Source organism: Crotalus tigris, unplaced genomic scaffold, assembly GCF_016545835.1.
Source record: "Crotalus tigris isolate CLP2741 ecotype Arizona unplaced genomic scaffold, ASM1654583v1 scf7180000018227.753833, whole genome shotgun sequence".
In the NCBI taxonomy this organism is placed as follows: Eukaryota; Metazoa; Chordata; class Lepidosauria; order Squamata; family Viperidae; genus Crotalus; species Crotalus tigris.
In genome coordinates, this window is record NW_024096893.1 from 162,642 (window position 1) to 182,200 (window position 19,559).

The following is a 19,559-nucleotide window of genomic DNA, read 5'->3' on the forward strand; positions in this document are numbered from 1 at the left end:
CTGTATTATTAAACTCCACTGCTTAATTCATAATAGCATACTTTTTATCAAAATTAGGCTTATAGCCTATTCTGCTTTAGATGAGGTTCTGAGTTTAAAAAGGAACAATAATATTTATTAAAGGTTGTATTTGCAAATTATTCACTAAGTTTTTTTAATCCTGATAAGTATTTCCTGAAAATAGTTAGGAAAATGTTTAGAAATGCTCTCTAGAAAAAATGGAATAGCATTTTCATTAAATAAATACAAAGGCTGTAAAAGCTATTTTTTACTATCAAAATACACCAATGTGGAATTATTGCTAACCATAAAGAAGCACTAAGCTATCAGTAGATTTTATAATGTTTGTGAAGCTTAAAGAATGAAAACAGTTAAGAAATATAAAGTACTTAAGAAATTAAATAAATTTAATTAAACAAATTAAGAAATTTACTGTAAAAAGGTAAATAAACTTAGTTATGTCACCTTTGAATCAGTATCTGAGGGTCAACATTAATATCTTTATTATTTTCATTGCTTCAGACTTTTCAACAGGACCTGTTCAAATTAATTTACACTTTTGAAAATTAAATTACTTACCAATACTGAGAATGTTGAAACAAAATCCCTGGTGGATAGATTTGTTAACCAATTGATCTGGTAAACTATCAAAACCAACATGGCCAGACAAGAATAAAGATCGACAATTCTGCTGAAGTGAAACAGTAAAAAAAATTAGGGTATAAGACTGCAATACAGTTATCTATGATACTAGTAAATATTGACAAATCTAAACATGATAATATTCTACATATTAAAAGTTTTCACTAGGTGACATTTGGTTTAATTTTTTTCAACCAAATAAAAACCACTGAGGGTAGTTAATCTGCAAACAGAATTTAAAAGCCTACACAACTGTTACTAATCTGCTGCACAATCACTACAAGTTATTTTTTCTTTATTACAATACTTCCAAGGTATTTACTAAAGAGTAATCATTTCCAGTTCTTGAATAAGTACTAGTATATGTCAATAAGCCTAACACCAAAGAAGATGCATGTTTAGGTTCCTATCATTCTATTCTCTCCTTTTTGTATGTCATTTCTTCTCCTCAACCCCTTCATTAATTCCATCCTTTTTTGCCTAAACCACTTCTTTTTATTAATCCCTTCAGAAGCTTTCTGCTTCCTTCTGTTTCCTATTCCTTCCTTCTTGTAAACTTGTGTACTCTTTTTGATGCTTATATTACCAAATCACCTGGCCTTTCATTTGCAAAGCTTCAATACTAGCCCAACAGTAATTTTTTTTAAAAAATGTCCCCCTCCCCCAAAATTGGGTTGCCCTGCAATGTTTCCTATGGAATGCACAGCTGATTCTCTCAGCAAGCTTAACATATGGCCACAATATAGGTATATACACATCCTTAAAATTCAACAAGCGTACATTTGGAAAAACTGACTGGATCACTTTTTTCATGACATAAGCACCACATCAAACAAATCTATGATGATGTCTAGCTATTAAATGTTTGCTTACGAGGGTTCCACAATATTGATTGACAACTAATTCTGATTGCCACAGACTCCAGCTATCCAAAATGTTCTGTCACTCTAAAAAAGATTTTGGAGAAACAGAAGAGGCATGAAGTCTAGCACTGCTTCAATTTTCCTTGAAAATGGATAAGCTGAAAAAAAAGACACATTTTCTATCTCTTAGTCATGTGTATATATATTGAGAATTTCAAGGAGGGCCAGGAACTCTTCTGCTGGATTTAGAAAAGACAAGAAGCCTTGTGAACTCTGTCTGCAGCTTCTCTAATGTCTAGTGCTCAGGAATTATTGAGACATTTCATTCCCTGGAGAATCTATAGATATAGATAACTTCAGGGACTTCATTTTGTTTCCAAGCACTGTTTGGAAGTTCTTAGTTTGGAGACATTTTATGTGTTCACAGAATTTTTATATTGCTCTAGTTCTGGAGACTCTGAGCAGCTTGCAATATTAATGTCATAAGAAGATATCCTTACAGATTAAATCCAAATTCTAAAATATATTCTTGAATAGGTTTCTGGTCATTCCTTAGCATAGCCAAAACTACTCAGTAACATCACAAGTATTACGATATTTATTTTGATCTTTAATATTTAAAATAATAACATGTCTTCATTAAGCTACCCATAACAACGTGTCCTTAGCTAATAAATCCGAGGCATGTATCAAGTGGTAAACAGTATATTCATGCATATAGATATTGCACCTGTGCAAAAGTCTCATTGGGAATACAGTATTCCACAACTGAGGAAATTTGAATCGCTAAGATAATGCTCCCTCTTCTTCTTTCATTCTAAAGGACTGATATTCATTATTAACAGGATACTTAGTAAAGAAGGCACATGAAAGGGGAAAGAGAATGGGGCTGTGTGAATGCACACATGAGTGTTTTAGGAATTATAGCTACAAGTAAGCTTCCTACTCTTTGTTGAGGTTTCTGTGCATCCCACTATAGGTAAGTAGCACTTACTTTAGGGCAACAGACAAATGCCCAGGAGAGAACTGATGACAGCAGTGCTCTCTCAAAGGAAGGATCTTTCTAGACCCATACATTTATTAATAATGCCATGCAAATATCTGTCGGCCACATCAGAGTACAGCATAACCTTGCACACTTTGAGAAGTGCAGTCCTATGAAACGTGGCAATGGAAACTGGAACTACTCTGGTGAAATGGCTTTGGGCAGCTCTCGGCAGCAAGAGATTTATCAGCTGAAATCCTCTCTGAATAGCCACTGCTCCCACTTAGAGAAATGTCTTCCCCGGAGCCAGAATAAACAAGTAATTGTTCATGATCCCCTACAAATATCCAAAGAATGCAAAGAATGCTCTGATAATGTAGATGGTAAGGTGGAGGAAGGGGAAGGAACTTATATAATGCTGTGATAAATTTGCAGACATTTAAGTGCCTTGGACCGGACAGGAAGGGAAGAAGTTCTAGTCCTGCCTTAGCCATGAAAGCCAGCTGGGAGTCCTTGGGCCAGTCACTCTCTCTCAGCCCAACCACCTCAAAAGGTCATTGAAGGAAAATAGGAGAAAGATGTGTGGGATATGTTCTCACCTTGAGTTATTTGTAAAAATAATAAAGGTGAGATACAGATAAATGGAATGGAACAGAACAGAATAGAATAGAACAACTCACTTTTCCTGCATCATGATTATCTGTTGGTGAAGCGAAGGGTCCTCTCATTCCAATATCAGGTTGATGGTACTGAAATAGTAAATCAAATAATTTTGTGAGAGTCAAATTAAAGAAATTTGAAAGAGAAATAATTCTGGTCACAACTGCAAAATTATAGAGAATAAAGGACATGGGAAAAACCATTACATAAAAAATGAGGACTGAAATATTTCTTAAGTCCTAGGAATCAAGTCATTATTTAGAAAAAAGATAGGCAAGCTCCTCCATGATTCACAGGAATATGAGAGGGAGGACAGATCAACATAATCAGACTTACAAGAAACTGTTATTATAACCAATCTTAATGAGGTTAGTTCTAATCACTTCAGTTTTTTAAACTGGCCAGCCACAAAGGGCTGACATAAATACATTTAAAGAAATAACTTTTTGGTTAATTAAAAGTATTTCAATTAAATACATTAATTAAGCAGTATTGTAGAAAACATTGTAATATGGAGCCATGGTGGTCCAGTGGTTAGAATGTAGTATTGCAAGCTAACTCTACCCATAGCTGGAGTTTGGTTCTGACCACCTCAAGGTTGATTCAGCCTTCCAGCCTTCCAAGGCTGGTAAAATGAAGACCCAGATTGTTGGGGGCAATATGCTGACATTTGTAAACCACCCAGAGAGTGCTGTAAAGCATTATGAAGAGGTATATAAATCTAAGTGTTATTGCTATATGGCAACTCAGCCTGCAAGCAGACACTTTCCCGCTACTTAATAGATCTTACCTATTGCTTATTTAATTATTTAAAAAAGTAAATAAAATAGTATGCTATAAGGCAAAGCATCAGCCTTTAGTGTCCATTTCCATAAATGCATCTGAGGCTACCTAGCCACTGTTATTAAAAAAAAGCAAAGGTAGGCTGAACTGGAAATAATATTTTAGGGAACAAATTCATCGGTATGTGATTTGTGAGTAGACATGTCCCTCACAGTAATGATTTTTGAAACTACCTCCAACATGTTCTTAAAATTTCAGTGTTCCTACCAATCCTCCCATTCAATATATATACACTTTCATAAAAACAACAGCAGTAAAAAAGCATCCTTATATCAATGTCCCTTGGAATAAACAAATTGGCTTTACTTCTGGATAGACATGCCAAGATTGCTCCACAATCCTTTCTGAAACTATATTCAGCATGAAGAGAGTTCACTGATTGTTCTACAGAAATATACTACGGTGTAACATTTTTCTATGTAGTGTCAACATTTTACACTTTTATTAGCTTTACATTTCTAATACCCTAATCCTGTGTTTCAATAGTTGTGCCATAAATTACTTGTATATTTTATGATATGATAACCTACCAAAAATTTAATGCCACTGACATTATCTTAAAAGGCAAAGACCAAAATTTAAATAGAGGCAACTGGAAATTTACTTTAACTATGAATTCACCTTAAGCGTCAGCTAATTTAGTGATGTAAGTTCCATAACCTAAATCTGTCACCACACAATAAAGAACAAGAGAAAAAACTGCACATTACACAATGTATGTACCAGAAGAAGAGGTAGGTCTTGAACAGTTATAAAAGTGGAGATTTGGGACCTGTTGCTAAAATACAACTCCTTGCATTTCTAGCCAGCATGTTCTAAAGCAAAGAATCCCACCAATGATAATTCAACAATGGGAAAATCATTGGTTATCCACTCCTACTCTTGATTCAGGGAACAATAGGTGATTTTTTTTCCCTTTGAAGTTCCTGTTAGAGGCTTTCCACTGGCAACAGGAAAGCATCCAAGTCAGAGATAGCACACTCTTTCTCTTCCTCTACAACAAATCTGAAACTGATTGCTCACATAGGTTCTTTCAAATTCCATTTCAACCTATTAGTTGCATTTTCCTGCCCAAGGTTAGCAATAAGACTGGGATCTGCTTTATACCTGATCAGAAAGATTATGAATCCAAACAAATCATGAAATGTTATTCTGTATGATTAACCATCAAGAAAAAACAGTCAACAACCACTGCAATAGGAATCCTTTGATTTCATAACATAATATTAATACCTAAATTCTAGGTATTAAGATATTTTAAAAGCTGCATAATGGATTCCAGATGATAGCTCATTACATTTTTTCTGTTGTGTGACAAATCCAGAGATCAATGCCTATTTGATACAATGATACAGTAAGGATTTTGCCAATCTGGAAATAATTTATTTTTATTATTGTCTTATTTGCCTTATTGGGGTTTATTGTCCTGCAATTGTCTTTATTTTATCTGCATAAGGTTAATCTTTTATATTTTTCTATTTTTTATGGAATTTATAAGATTTTTCTACAGTAACCAGAAGAGGGAGCTCTGACATAAAAAAAGTCTACTCTAGCTTTTCACCTTTGTAACAAAACTTAAGACATTCAGAGTGCAGAATATGTTTGGACTTTTAGTAGAAAAACCAATACAAGTAGTCCTCAACTTACGACAATTGAGTTCAAAATTTCCTTTGCTAAGTGTGCCCCATTTTGTGAACTTTTTGCCATGGTTGTTAAAGGAATCATGGCAATTGTTAAGTGAATCATGTGGATATTAAACAAATCTTGCCTCCCTTGAAGATCCCCAAAAGGTGATACTTAATAAACCCATGAAAAAAGATAAAACTAAAGAATTAATTTTTAAAAGCTGAAACTAAGAATTTAAGACTTGATACTTGGAGCATATAACTGTCTCCAAATTTCAGAGGGCACTAACTCTATCAAATTGTAATGCCCTTTCCACAGCAGTTCTGGAGGGGCAATACAAAAACATCTGGTAAGAGCCAAGATGGTGGCCTGTGGACAAGGGGCCTTGAAACCACTTTCCTGTTATATTGCACCCTCTATAACGGACATGTGAAACTCGCGATGTCATGTGACATCACTTGACGTATCAGGACTGTTTTGCCATTGCCAGCAATGGGGTGGGTGCGCCTTCCACGTGATGCATCCGGCCCATGGGCCGGACATTTGACACCCCTGCTCTATAAGGACTCAGGGACTCATTTTATAACTCTTTATCTGACAAAATACTGTACCTGGAAAAATTGGATAGCTGTTACTATCAGACTATGATACAGTTTCTTTGAAGATAACTAAATTCTGCTATATTACCTGCAAAAATAGACTTTGGCCACCCATTGATGATCTCACCATTATTTCTAATACATAATATTATATCTTGTCCTGTTTTGTTTTAATTTTTATTCTGGCTGTGACCAAAATAAAAGATTGATTCTGATCACATATCTATAATATACTACAAAACTTTTCAAGACATTTTGATCAAACCACTACCTAACTGATGAGACTCAAAAACACAAAAAACTCTTTCATCATGGAAAGAAGCTTCATCTTTATCATCTACAAAAAAAGAAATTATCCAGCCTATTTCTTTAATGAAGGTAGACTGCAAATGTTTTATTGAAATACTAGAAATGAGAATGGATTATTTTTTTAAATTGAATCAACATCCCTTGATCAGTTTAATTTCTTCAAATAAGCATTTGCTAGGCCTAATTTATTAATAAATCATGAACTATAACTCTGAATCTCTACAAGTAATAAACTGTACAATTAAATGCAAGACAACATTTAGATAAAATCATTGATACACAAAAAGAAATGCACACTGAATGTTGTACTTAAAGAAAATTGGTATACGAGATGCTTTACTGCCAGGATATTACTCCATTTTGAAGGTCAGTTCCTTCTCTAAAAATTGTTAAAATATAACAACCAGTTTAGAATATTTTTCTGTATTTTGTAGAATTGTTGTAAAGCTCAATTGTTATGGAAAGCGATTTAAATAGATTGAAGCCCATTTTAAAAGCTGAATTTCCCTTCTAACTCTTTTTAAAAAATGTTATTAGATCTTACATTGCCACCAAGTATTCAGCAGTCCTCGATTTACAACAGTTTATTTAGTGACTCATGACTATTTTTCACACTTACCACTATTGCAATATCCCCATGGTCAGGTGATCAAAATCCAGATGCTTGACAACTGAATCATATTTATGATGGTTGCAGTGTGATCACCATATGATCACCTTTTATGACTTTCTGAGAACCAAAATCAATGGGGAAGGCAGATTCACTTTAACAACTGTAATAATAATAATAACAGTAAAGTTGGAAGGGACCTTGGAGGTCATCGAGTCCAACCCCCTGCTCAGGCAGGAAACCCTACACCATTTCGGACAAATGGCTGTCCAGTCTCTTCTTAAAAACTTCCAGTGTTGGAGCATTTACTGCTTCTGGAGGCAGGCTGTTCCACTGATTAATTGTTCTCACTGTCAGGAAGTTTCTCCTTAGTTCTAGGTTGCTTCTCTCCTTGATTAGTTTCCACCCGTTGCTTCTTGTCCTGCCTTCAGGTGCTTTGGAAAATAGCTTGATTCCCTCTTCTTTATGGCAGCCCCTGAGATATTGGAATACTGCTATCATGTCCCCCCTTGTCCTTCTCTTCGTTAAACTAGACATACCCAATTCTAGCAACCATTCATTATATGTTTTAGCGTCCAGTCCCCTAATCATCTTTGTTGCTCTTCTCTGTACTCTTTCTAGAGTCTCAACATCTTTTTTACATCGTGGTGACTAACTTAACTGCAGTGATTCATTTAATAACTGTGGCAACAACTGTAAAATGGGACAAAATTTACTTAACAACTATCTCGTGTAGCAACAGAAATTTTGGGCTCAATTGTGGTCGTAAGTTGAGGACTACTTGTACAGGTAGAAGATAAAGACAGCAATTACTCCATTATCGTACAAACAACTGAGGAAACTAGTAGCAGACTCTTTCTACCAGTCCACCGCTTCTTCACTTTCACTGTTCATTGTCTCACCCTTCATCATCACTGAACATCCACTTTAGCTACTATACTGAATTAACTTTGAACATGGTATCTGTTGCCAGGATACTTTACACCAGGGAACTAGGGTTTGGAACTAGTCTGCGGAACTAGTCCACTGCTACTTCCACTGATCCACCGAGCTGAAAAGATTGGGGATTATTGCTCTACACTTCCTATTGAAGAGTATGGATAATTCTCTTTGCAGAAGAATGGCTTATTAAACTATGGAAATATGATCAATGTCAAAAACAGCTTGGATTTCAAAAGAATTTAAAGAAATTAATTCAGTTGGAGAACCATTTTTATATTATACCTCTATTTAGGCACCTGAACCTCATCTGAAATTTGGGGTTTTCTTAACAGAAATTACTTTGGTAAATTACAACTCTTAATATCAGTGCTGATCATTGTTGTTGATATTCATATATTACTTGGAGCTTAACAGCGATTTGTAGTTTTAAAATTATATAGTATATTTAGTTTTTTAAACTAAAATGGAATACTGTATTGCATTTTTAACTTAATTCATGATGCTTGAAAATTCCCTGTTAATCATTTTAATAAAGGAAAAAATAAAGGAAAAGAAAAGGTAATAATAAAAAACTTAGCGGAAGCAGCAATTTTGTTTTATCTCTTGTAGAACAATGAAATTTGCCATTTGGCAAATTATCTATTTTTTCAAAAAAAAAAAAAAAGCAAAATCTACATTTTGCTGTAGAAAACAAAAAAAACCCATTTCTAGAGTAAATCTCTAGAACGAAAATATAACTGAATATGCATTTTTAAACAGGATACAAATTGTCTCCTACACTGCTGCAAACAGTGTATAAGAAATACCGAGCCAATTATTTCTCTGTGTCCCTGAATCTTTGCCAAAGAACATACTTGTAGATGCAAGTTTTAATCAGGAAGTTAAGTGACTCAAGTGTCTGCGATACGGAAATCTTTCGAAGGGCTTGAACATTTAAATAACTTTGTTATAAATCATTTATATTGGTATTATAAATTTAAATAATAGCTATCTTTTTAATTACTTTTTTCTCTTGAATCTTCACAGATCCTTACCTGAAGAAGCCACTATCTTTACAGAATGCATTCTTTATCTATCATACACACTTCAAAAATTAGCCATACACAATGGACAACAATAACAAGACTAATGCTTTATCATCTAGAGTGCTATACAGTAGTCAAAATATGCCCATTTCTTATGAAACAAGTACGCTCACAACATCTGTATATTGCTAAAGTACAGTTTGGAGTCAAACTTAGAAAAATAAAAGTCTATAAATCATAGAAGGTATATCATTGACTATTGTTCTTTTCAATCCAATTATTTCATAATAGAATGGGGACAGCAAATAAATTAGATTCAAATCTATGCAAAGGAAATCAGTGTATAAATTTTAGAAAATCTCTTAACATTCCTCCAAGCACAAACAATTTAAATTTTGATATAGTACTAATAATAGATGATACCTTTTTATGTTTTTTTTTTCACAATGAAAGATAGTAAAAGATTACTTGTACATATTTCTAATATTTCCCTTGAAGGTGTTAATGCATTCATACTGCAGTTTTAGGCTTGCTCATAATTGTGTGGAAAATTGCCACAGCATTTAATACACTTTTAAATCTGCAAGCTACCTCACACTCTTCTTATAAATAGGGTAAGGAATGAGGGTTTTCAATGTATATATACAAACAGGATTTGTTCAGAACTGTAGCTGAATATTACACTAAAATATGCAATTATTTTAAAACACTAGTATTTTTTCTCATTAATCCACGATAGAAGCAGCCTATGGATAGGTTTTTACCTCATTAGTATGCAATTCATTTTTCAACATCAGGGAAATTTTTAAATATTTAAAACATAATTTGAATAGTTATTTTAAACAATGTATTTATATGGCCACCTCAAACAAGTGACTCTGGGCAGCAAACAATCATAAAATCAGTTAAAATCAAATTACAAACACAATACAAAAAGTTAAATATGTACAACAGCTGATAAAATTATAATCCCTAGATGTTAACATAACTAGGAAATGTTGTCTTTATAGAAAAAAAGACTGGGCTAAATAGATTCAAAAGAGTAATGATGAAAATGTGGGTCTTGCTTTATTAGTTATAAGGGTAGAATGTTGAGTTACCAGCATAAAAGATACTTGATTATAGAATAGTGCTGGGTGTGGAGGAAAATCTTGACGTGATAAAAGCTTAGAAAGGCATGGAAAGTAATTCAAAGGCTGTATTTAATAAGAGCAACCTGACAAATTAATATATTGTGAATGTAAACTGGCTTATGCTACAGAAGCAATTAAGCTGTATATATGTGCATATGTGTATATACATACATACGCATACATACACACACACAAATATATATACACAAACCTTCAAATATATCTAAATTGCCTCTATAGCATCAGCAGCTTACATTCATATAGATACATACAACTGAATTACATTGGTACCATAAAGATACTGGAAATGCAGTGCTGTTCAAACTGACTCAAAGATAAATTTTCTTGTGTTCAATGAAATTGTCTTCCAAGCATATTATCATTGGACAGCAGCAACAATTTGGTTGGTTAATATGTGAATTTATTTTTAAATTAAATATGTGCGTAAAAGTTGACCATTTAAAAACTTACTGAACTGCCAAATAACTATTGAAGGACGAACTATTTTTACTGTAGTTGTAATACTTTAGACTGGATATATGCAAAAACATGGCCTAATGCTGTCATATACAAAGAGATAATTTTCCAACACTCCAAGACTTAAATCCATGCAAGTATAAGGGAAACAACTTCTATACTCTTCTTTCCTAACACCTAATTTCCTCTATGTGAAGTTTTTATATAGAAATGTTCAAGTTGAAGTGGTACAATTAAAAAAAAAAAGCTCCGAAAAAAAGCAAAAGTTTTATAGAAAAGTTAAAAGATGAATATTCAAGCAGTTTCTCAAGCAGGAAAGGAAAATAAGGAAAAATAAATAAGGTGAAATATTAATGACAGAGGGGGTGCCTAGGAATTTGTAGCAGTAGTATATACTGTGTGGAAATAATAAGGTAAAAATATAGGAGAAACCTTTAAAGTATTTAACAGGGCCACAGACCTTGTGAAGTACACCAGGTTTAATCCAATAAACCAGTATCACAACAAGCCTGTTAGCAGCCTTTAATGTCTTACCTGAGTCATTTAAGAAATACTGCAGCAAGGCTGACATGCATGTATGTTCTTTAGAAAACTAGTTATAGATAGATAGACACAGACAGACATAATCATTGCAGTGATTTGTTACTGCTTCTTCCAGAATGCTTTTCTGACTTTCCATTCTATATTATAGTTCAGAAAATCTCCCATCCAAGTCCTAACCAACCCAAATCCTACTTAGTTTCTAACCTAGACACAACTAGCCTTATGCTACCACCAATTGAGAACTTTACATTTGAAAGTAAATCTCCTGAACTCTCAGAAGCTAATGCAATGTCCTGATTAGGATGAGAAGTCAAGTTCAACTCCATATTCAGACATGGAAAATCAGGAAAGTGACTCTGTGCCAGTCACCATCTCTCAGGTCAGCTACTTTACAAGGTACAATATCTCAAATTCCTGGAGAAAAGAAGTATAAATCTAACCAATAACAATGTAGAAAAAATTTCTAAGCAAGCACTCACTGATTTGGGGACAGCAAACTTTCCTAGTTTTATTTGCCTGCAGTCATGACAAGAGGTTTTCGGATTTACACAAAGCTGTAAGTGATTGCAGAAGTTGGAAGCCTTTATATGGGATGAATGAAAACAATCTGGGTCCAACAGAGCTGCCCTTTTTGGATAATTTAGGCCAGATCCTGTGCCCAGTAAGACGAACTCTGCCCGCCGAAATCAATGGGGCGAGGCGGATCTCGGGATTGCAACTTCCCCTTTACCAAAAGTAAGCCAATGGGATTTCCTACCCACAAAGCAGGCATGTGGCCGCAGACAGAGGGACCGCTGTCGCCCAGTCAAGGCCGGCTCTCCCTCTGCCCACACCCCAGGGCGCGCTTCGGACTTACCAGCTGCCGAGCCACATCGGAAGAAGCCATGACATGAGGGGAGGGGTCACCGCGCGCCAAAGACAATAGAGAGGGAGGGTGGGAGCCAGTGCCGAACTTCCAACTCCAATCCCAACAGCTGGAATGTAACTGGTGGCGATGAGAGGCCGCGCGGAAAGGAGGGCGGGACCAAGGCCCAGCCAATCCCGTTTCGACGGGAGAAGATGCTGCACAAACCGCAAACGAACGTAGGGGGGAGAAGGGTAATGAGCGGCACTATCTTCTACGGGGGAGTAGGAAACCTACTCTCTTAATGTGGGAGGAGCATCGCGAGGGCGTGGTTTCGGGCGAGCACCCCGAGCTTTTCTTCTCAGCGGCGAGCTTCTTTAGAGCCTCTCCAGCGCCGAGATTCATTAAAGGGAGGGGAGGGCAGTTTGAAAACGGCAAATAGGCGCCTCCCTGTTTCCCTCGCGGACATCACGTGAGCAAGGAGGGCTTGGTGGGGTCCAACAACCGAGGGAGGGCGGAGAAGGAGAAGCCGGACTCAGGCGATGCCGTCGGGCGGCTTGTGGCAGCGACGATGCCATGGCGGACCAAGCGAAGGAGTCAAGAGGGGATCCCGCGCTGAAGGCTAGCGGTCGGAATCGTCAAGAGAGGCGCCGCCAACGGTCCGTGGGGGCCTATGGCTACGTCGGGGGAACTGGACCAGGACACGGTGCTCCGGTTCCTGGCAGAGCGCGGAGGCCGGACTCGCAACGCCGACCTGTTGGAGCATTTCCGTGGCTTCCTCATCTCGCCGGATCCCGAAAGTCGCGGCCGGGCCCGCGAGCACTTTAAGGAGCTGGTCAACGCCGTAGCCACGGTGCGGCAGGAGCCCGGCTCTGGGACCAAGTATGTGCAGTTGCGCAAGAAGTATCTCCGCACTGCCGGCAGTTGCAAATCCGAAGCAACGGCGGCGGCGGCCTCTACAGCCGAGAACGGCTCCGGGACTGTCGGGCACCCCCAGGACACGCCTCGTCCCCCTGGCGCTCCTCACGGCGAAGGCGACGGCGGGGACAGCCAGGATGGAGGAGCGGCCCTCGAAGAGAAAGCCGGCGCCGAACCGCTGAAGGGAGAAAGAGTGGCGAGAGGGGATCCGTCTGCCGCCTCTGGAGAGCTGCCGCCCGAGGAGAGCGACGCCGCCGCCGCCACCTCAGCCTCAGAAGCACCGCCGGAGGCGCTTTCACCCCGAATCCCCCAGGCACCTCTGGCGAGCCCAGACAGCCCGGGAGAAGGAGGCGGCGGCGGCTGCCGGGAGGAAGAGCAGAGCAGCCCGCGGCGCCTGGAGGCCGTACCGAAGCCCTCGGGCGATGCCGTGCCTGAAGAGAAGCCTGGCGGAGGCACCGTTGAGGCCCTGCTCGAAGATGACTCGCCGTCCTCCGCGAGCCCGGCTGTCGGCGCCCCGGCGGGCGGAGCCTCTGCCGGCGCCAACACACCCAGGTGTGGGCATAAAATCTTCCGGGAGCGGATGCTGGGCAGTTCCCCTCAGCAGAAGCGCGGCGGGCTCCTGCACCGCGGCGGCAGCGGAGGGAGCCGCGGCGGGGACTCGGACAGCGGCTCCCTGGCGTCTTCGTCGGCCGAGGACGAGAGCGGCGGCGGCGGGGGCTCGGTGGCCTTGGATCCGTTGGAGCACGCGTGGATGTTGTGCGCTTCGGACGGACGCTGGGAAAGCCTGGAGAGTTTGCTGAGCTGCGAGCCGGCGCTGTTGCCCAAGCGCGATTTCATCACGGGCTTCACGTGCCTGCACTGGGCTGCCAAGCTGGGCCATCCCGAACTGCTGGCCAGGCTGGTCAACTTCGCCCACCGGCAGTGCCTGCCCATCGACATTAACGCGCGCACGAGCGGCGGCTATACCGCGCTGCACCTGGCCGCCATGCACGGCCACTTGGAAGTGGTGAAGCTGCTGGTGGGCGCCTACGACGCCGATATTGATATTCGGGATTACAGCGGCCGCAAGGCCTCGCACTACCTGAGCCGGGGCACCGCCGAGGAGGTACGCAACCTCGTAGGGGCTCTGCAGGATGAGGTCGACAGTGGGGCATCCAATGGCAACAGCCGCTGGAGACTTTCCAGGGTGCTCCCCTCTAACCTCATTACTTACAAGCTTTCCCACCATCACCATGGGGATGAAAGGGAATCGGGAGAGGGGTCGGCAGCAGCCAACAAGAGCAAAGAGCTCAGTAGAAAAATCTCTGGCAGTGGTAGGATAAAACCCCGACTCAACAAAATCCGATTCCATACTCAAATCATCCATACTACCCCTTCTTTCAGGGGGGATGCAGAAGAAGAGGAAAAGTCCCTGAAAGCTTCCTTCAAGCTCAGACCTAAATCCAACATATTTGGTTAAAAGAACAAATGTGTCCTTTGTTATGATGGTTTTAAAATCAACCCTAAAGGTGATGCCTTTAGTTTCTAAGCAGGCTTAAACAGAATAAATATTTTGATTTGGAATTTGATTTTTAGGTTAGATATATTTTAGGGCTTCATATTCAGTGGTTAATTGAACCAAAATTTAAAACTTTTTAAAGTTTTATATTGGCTACATAGATCTGCTGTTTCTCCAGTGTAAGCGATATCTATTGAAACATTAAATTTCTGGGCTCTTATCAAATTAAATTTGCATATGGTAGGGCTTGCAAGGAGGAAAACTACTTATTAAAATTCATCACACATAGAAACTTATAATGGGGAGAAGATAATGCTTTAACTTTTCTTCATGATTTTTATTTTTGTCAAAGTATTCAACATACTTATTTTTAAAAAAGCCAAATGAAACATTACACATTTGCAGAGGAAAAGGAATTTAGAATTTGCACTGGATGAACAGGCAGGTGTGATTGTTTTACTGATTGCCATGCAAGGCAATTTCAAGATTAGCCTAGTCAGATTCCAATTGAACCAGGTGATTAAACCTGCTTAGGGAGTATATGTGCAGGAAGAAATGGGACAAGGGGACAGTTAACCATTCTTACGGTCCTTTCCAAGTGTTCTCTGTCACCTCTCATGCACATTAACATGGCAAGGCAACCCGTGCTTCCTTTCCTTTTTTTGTCAGAAAAGACATGGATTAAGATATATATATTGGGAAATCCATATAAAATGCTATATGATAACTGTGATATAGGCTGTATTAGTTATCCAAAATATGTAAACTTGATGGCAATTGTGCCATTGACTTAAAGAATATTCATTGCACCTAATTTGTAAGATTATAGTTTTCTGATGGTACTTTTGAGCTCTGACCTTTGACTGATTTATTTACTGAGTGCAATGCCTTTGGGGATGAGATACTAACAGATAACGTTGATTTGGTTTTGTTGTGAGACAAGACATTGATCAACTGTTACCCTATACCTGAAAACTATTTAATTTGAAAAATAATTTAAACATTCCTCTTGAATGATTACAGTAGAGCAATGGTAATGAGCATGTAGCACAACTTTTTATGTTGTCATTTCTGTAAACAATATAGTCATTTGGATAAGCTGTCCTGAATATTAGTTCTAGTGTTTTGCCATTACTTTGTTCAATATGAAATGGGAGTTTAGAATGTAAGAATAATCTTAAAACCTTAAGTAGATCTCTTAGTATTTTGGAACATTGCCGATTCAGAGATCAGGAGACCATAGAACAGGGGTGTCAAAGGCCAGATGCGTCACATGGAAGCCGCACCCACCCCATTGCTGGCAATGGCAAAACTGTCCTGATAACATCACATGACATCACGTGACATCGTGAGTTTGACATGTCTGCAATAGAAGATGGTCTAGTGAAATGAAATGCCATTAAATATAGTGCTTAGCTTATAAATATGTATATAAATATTGCTACAGATAAAGTCAAGCAGTTCCACAAGAATCCATATTTATATCACTGGAAATGAAATGTAAATTATATGGGTGTATGCTTATCCAATCTGATATATAAGATACAGAAATCAAAAAGCATGTGATTCATTTGCTGATGCATGTTACAGAATGTTGGAGAATCTTTTCATTGCTTACATTTTGCTTTACAATTCTTTTTTTTTTAAAGTGAACAAACCTGTGATTTTTAAAAAGCACAGAATTCTTTATAGTGTGAAAATTAAACACATTTTTTACTTTAATAGTAATAGTGTCTGGAAAGTTAGTAATATTTTTAAAAATATTTGTTCCAAATGTAGTGATTTTTATTAAATATGTACTAGCACTTTTTCTTCAAAGAGTATCTGGGCTGGTCCTCAGATGCTGCTTATGTAACTATTAACAATTCAATGCTGCCAAATAAATGCAGAACTAGCTAAAGAATGTTTCCAAATTAGTTTTCAAATATTTTGGAAATGATAGTTTTATACTGATTTAAAGGCAGATTGTAGTTCAGAAACAATAGTTACTACTGTTGTTTTAAATATATTACAATATCACAATTACCATAAATTGAAAAATTGTATAAAAAATAAAAGTGTATAGCTGTCCCTTCTGTCATTACAACTATCTTTTTGAACGTTAAACGTCATCTAATGATCATGTATTGGTAATGAAACTTTATTTTAATTTTCAGCACTGTAGGCAGCTATCTATACCCAACTAATGTATAGAGTATAATTTCTACCTGGAAATTGGAAAAAATTGTAATGTTATCTTTTTTTATATTCTTGTCAGAAACACGAGAGGAGTTTGACAAAAGTTGTAATGATATCCTTATTGAAATATATAATAGGGTCTAAAAACTTTGCTGAAAAGAACTAAATTGCAAAGAATTGCTTACTGTACAATTGTTACACTACTTTGGTACTTTTTTATATACACAACTAAAACATGCAAATGTGTTTTCAATTTTAGTTTATAAGCTATAATTACAGGTGCCTTTGTTAACCATTGCAAACTACAAAGAAAAGAGTTTATTGAGGATTTCTCTTATTTCAGTAGGTTGAAGGCCACTAGTGTCTTACCAACATACTATTTGTAGCAAAATAAATATTCCAAAGTGTCATTCTGCGTTATAGCACTAAAGGTTTTATAATTTTAGCAAAGATTATATAAGGGTTAAAAATTTTGTGGTGCAGAATAGTGTCTGAAGCCCAATATTATAAATCTTACTAAAAGAGCATGAAAAAGTTTAACTTTATTTGAGATCTCAAAGACCACAATACTCTCTCCTCCCCATCCTTTCTAAAGTGTTTGCTCTGTAACATATTTAAATTGCTCTCTGTCATATTTATAACTGAGATTGTATTTTTGTACATGTGTATTTAAATGTTCATCTGAAACTTAGGTCTAAACAATCCATCTGAGAATCACAGAAAATATTTTGAATGTATTCCTCAAACAACTGAAACTTGTTATCAATGCATCAATTTCAGAAATTTTAGGCACTATTTTCTGTGTCACAAACTAGTAATAGAGGTACAAGAATATGTAAATAGTATTTGACATTGGAGCACAATGTAAATTTTGAAAACTTACAGAAGGTGTAATACTTTAATTCTAAATACTAAAAACTAATGTCTTGTGTATAGGTTGCATTTTCACAACTACAGGTAGGTGTACATGAGAAATTAAGGTCTGCAAATTGTAGAAATATATGAAGAATAAATTTTGATAATACAAAATTCAATTTGACTTAATATGTAAATTGCACAACACGGAGAACACTAGCAGTCTTTTGCTCAAACCACAGTTCATATTTACCAAGCACAAACATGTAAGTCTACTTCCCACTAATAGAAATGTTTTAATCTTTGTGACATAACTGGCATACCAACATTTAATATAAAAAGAGACTTACATGGAATGAAACCGGGAATCTTGAGCTGTTTCTTTCTGAGGAGATACAAAATCAATGCTTTGCCCCATGCTCGCCTGCTATTGAGGTTGCTTCAACTGAATTCTAGCAACCATACATGGGAATAGGTTGTGGTTTTTTGCTACCTTATCCTTGAATAGAGTAGAATTTTGCAAGACTGTCTTAGTAAAACTGATTATAAAACATGTCTGAATGAATGAGAGAAGAATTATTGTACAGCTAACTTTTTAAATTATCATTGTACTTTTCATTTTGGAATTATTTGTACTCATTTAACATTGGCTTTGTTGAACTAACTTCAGTGGAAGTCCTACACCTCTTCCTTTACAGATTTGAAATTAACTATACTTGTGTCACAATATTCACAATAATCAAAATTATCTGCCCCGGAAAAGACATAGCAACTGAAGTTGACATTAGCATACTTTTTTATGGAAGCTGGACTTTAATGGATAGCATTGGGTCTAGAACAGTGGTTCTCAACCTTTCTAATGCCGCGACCCCATAATACAGTCCCCCATGTTGTGACCCCCAACCACTTATACATCACCAGGTGCCAGGGGCGTGGCCAAAGAAAAGGGAGAAAAAATGGCGGACAGCCTTGTTTGGCGACCCCCGTGAAATGGTCGTTCGACCCCAAATGGGGTCCCGACCCACAGGTTGAGAACCACTGGTCTAGAAACATTTTCTATCTTTGGATACGGAATATATCCCATCCAGAACATATACATTATTTTAATATTCTAAAACCAAAAGGAATTGTTATTGCACCATGTTTAAAGATTTGAAATTCTTCAAGTGCAAAACTTCACACATTGCCATAATTATTTGCTTATCATTATTGCATTATTCTATTGAATGTGCAGGACTAATATTACATTTTTTTTCTTTTTACAACCCTGTAATCCTTTAATTTTGGGTAGAGTCCGGGTGACTGAATGGAACTGAAGTGTTTATTGGCCAGATGCCTTTCCTGAGGCCTACAAAGAGTTCACAGCAGATTTGTTTGTTTGTTTGTTTGTTTACTTACTCCTTGAGAGAAGTTCAATCCTAGTCACTGTTTAGGATTAAATTCGTAACCTTCCAAGTGGGAGGTGAGCATTTTTACCACTAGGCCACCACGCCGCTCTAATGTTAATACAAATTGTATATTGTAAGAATAACAATGTCTGATATTTTATTAGTCTTTTATGAGAAGTTTGCATTAAACGAAAAATGAAGAGAGTTCCAAAAGTACTTAGAAATTTAAAAAACATTTCTTAAATCTACATTTATTGATTGCATGCCAGTTCTTTATGAACATTATTTCAGGCAAAATTCTTCCTTCATAAAGAGCTGGTGCATATCAAGCAGCAAAAAAATGAGACAACATGGGTTTACACATAACAGTAAGCCAAACTCTGTGATTCAGTTTTGAGGCTAACATATGTGAATGGAGCCAATTGTTTTTATGCAGTAAATCTCAAACAAATGTGACATATCAGAAAATCATTAGTTCATTTTGACCTTTTTTCTTAACGAGGTGACCTTACACAAGCTTTTCTTTCTTAACATTTGCTATTTTATCTACAGTATCAAAATATAAATTTTACTGGATTGTTTAAAAACAAGCCATATGGAGCACTTTGCAAACTTAAAACA

General features: G+C 37.4%; 2 protein-coding genes across 5 annotated transcripts in view; one reads left to right on the top strand and one right to left on the bottom strand.

The window, feature by feature from the left end:
• The window catches only part of SEPTIN10 (septin 10), a 46,780-nt gene extending 34,494 nt beyond the window's left edge, over nt 1-12,286 (bottom strand). For 3 of the 4 annotated variants that reach the window (XM_039349122.1, XM_039349120.1, XM_039349123.1), the window contains exons 1-3: nt 12,114-12,286; nt 3,171-3,239; nt 580-691 (exon numbers count right to left, since the gene is read on the bottom strand). In XM_039349122.1, the coding sequence (XP_039205056.1) occupies nt 580-691; nt 3,171-3,239; nt 12,114-12,143 (211 nt within the window). In that variant the 5' untranslated portion in view covers nt 12,144-12,286. The remainder of the gene's footprint in view (nt 1-579; nt 692-3,170; nt 3,240-12,113) is intronic. The other variant, XM_039349121.1, reaches the window with a different exon arrangement.
• Nucleotides 12,287-12,500: 214 nt separating this feature from the next.
• On the top strand, nt 12,501-17,729 carry SOWAHC (sosondowah ankyrin repeat domain family member C). The gene has a single exon (XM_039349119.1). It carries the CDS (start codon nt 12,775-12,777, stop codon nt 14,476-14,478), a length of 1,704 nt encoding a protein of 567 aa, XP_039205053.1. The 5' UTR covers nt 12,501-12,774; the 3' UTR covers nt 14,479-17,729.
• The last annotated feature ends 1,830 nt before the right edge of the window (nt 17,730-19,559 follow it).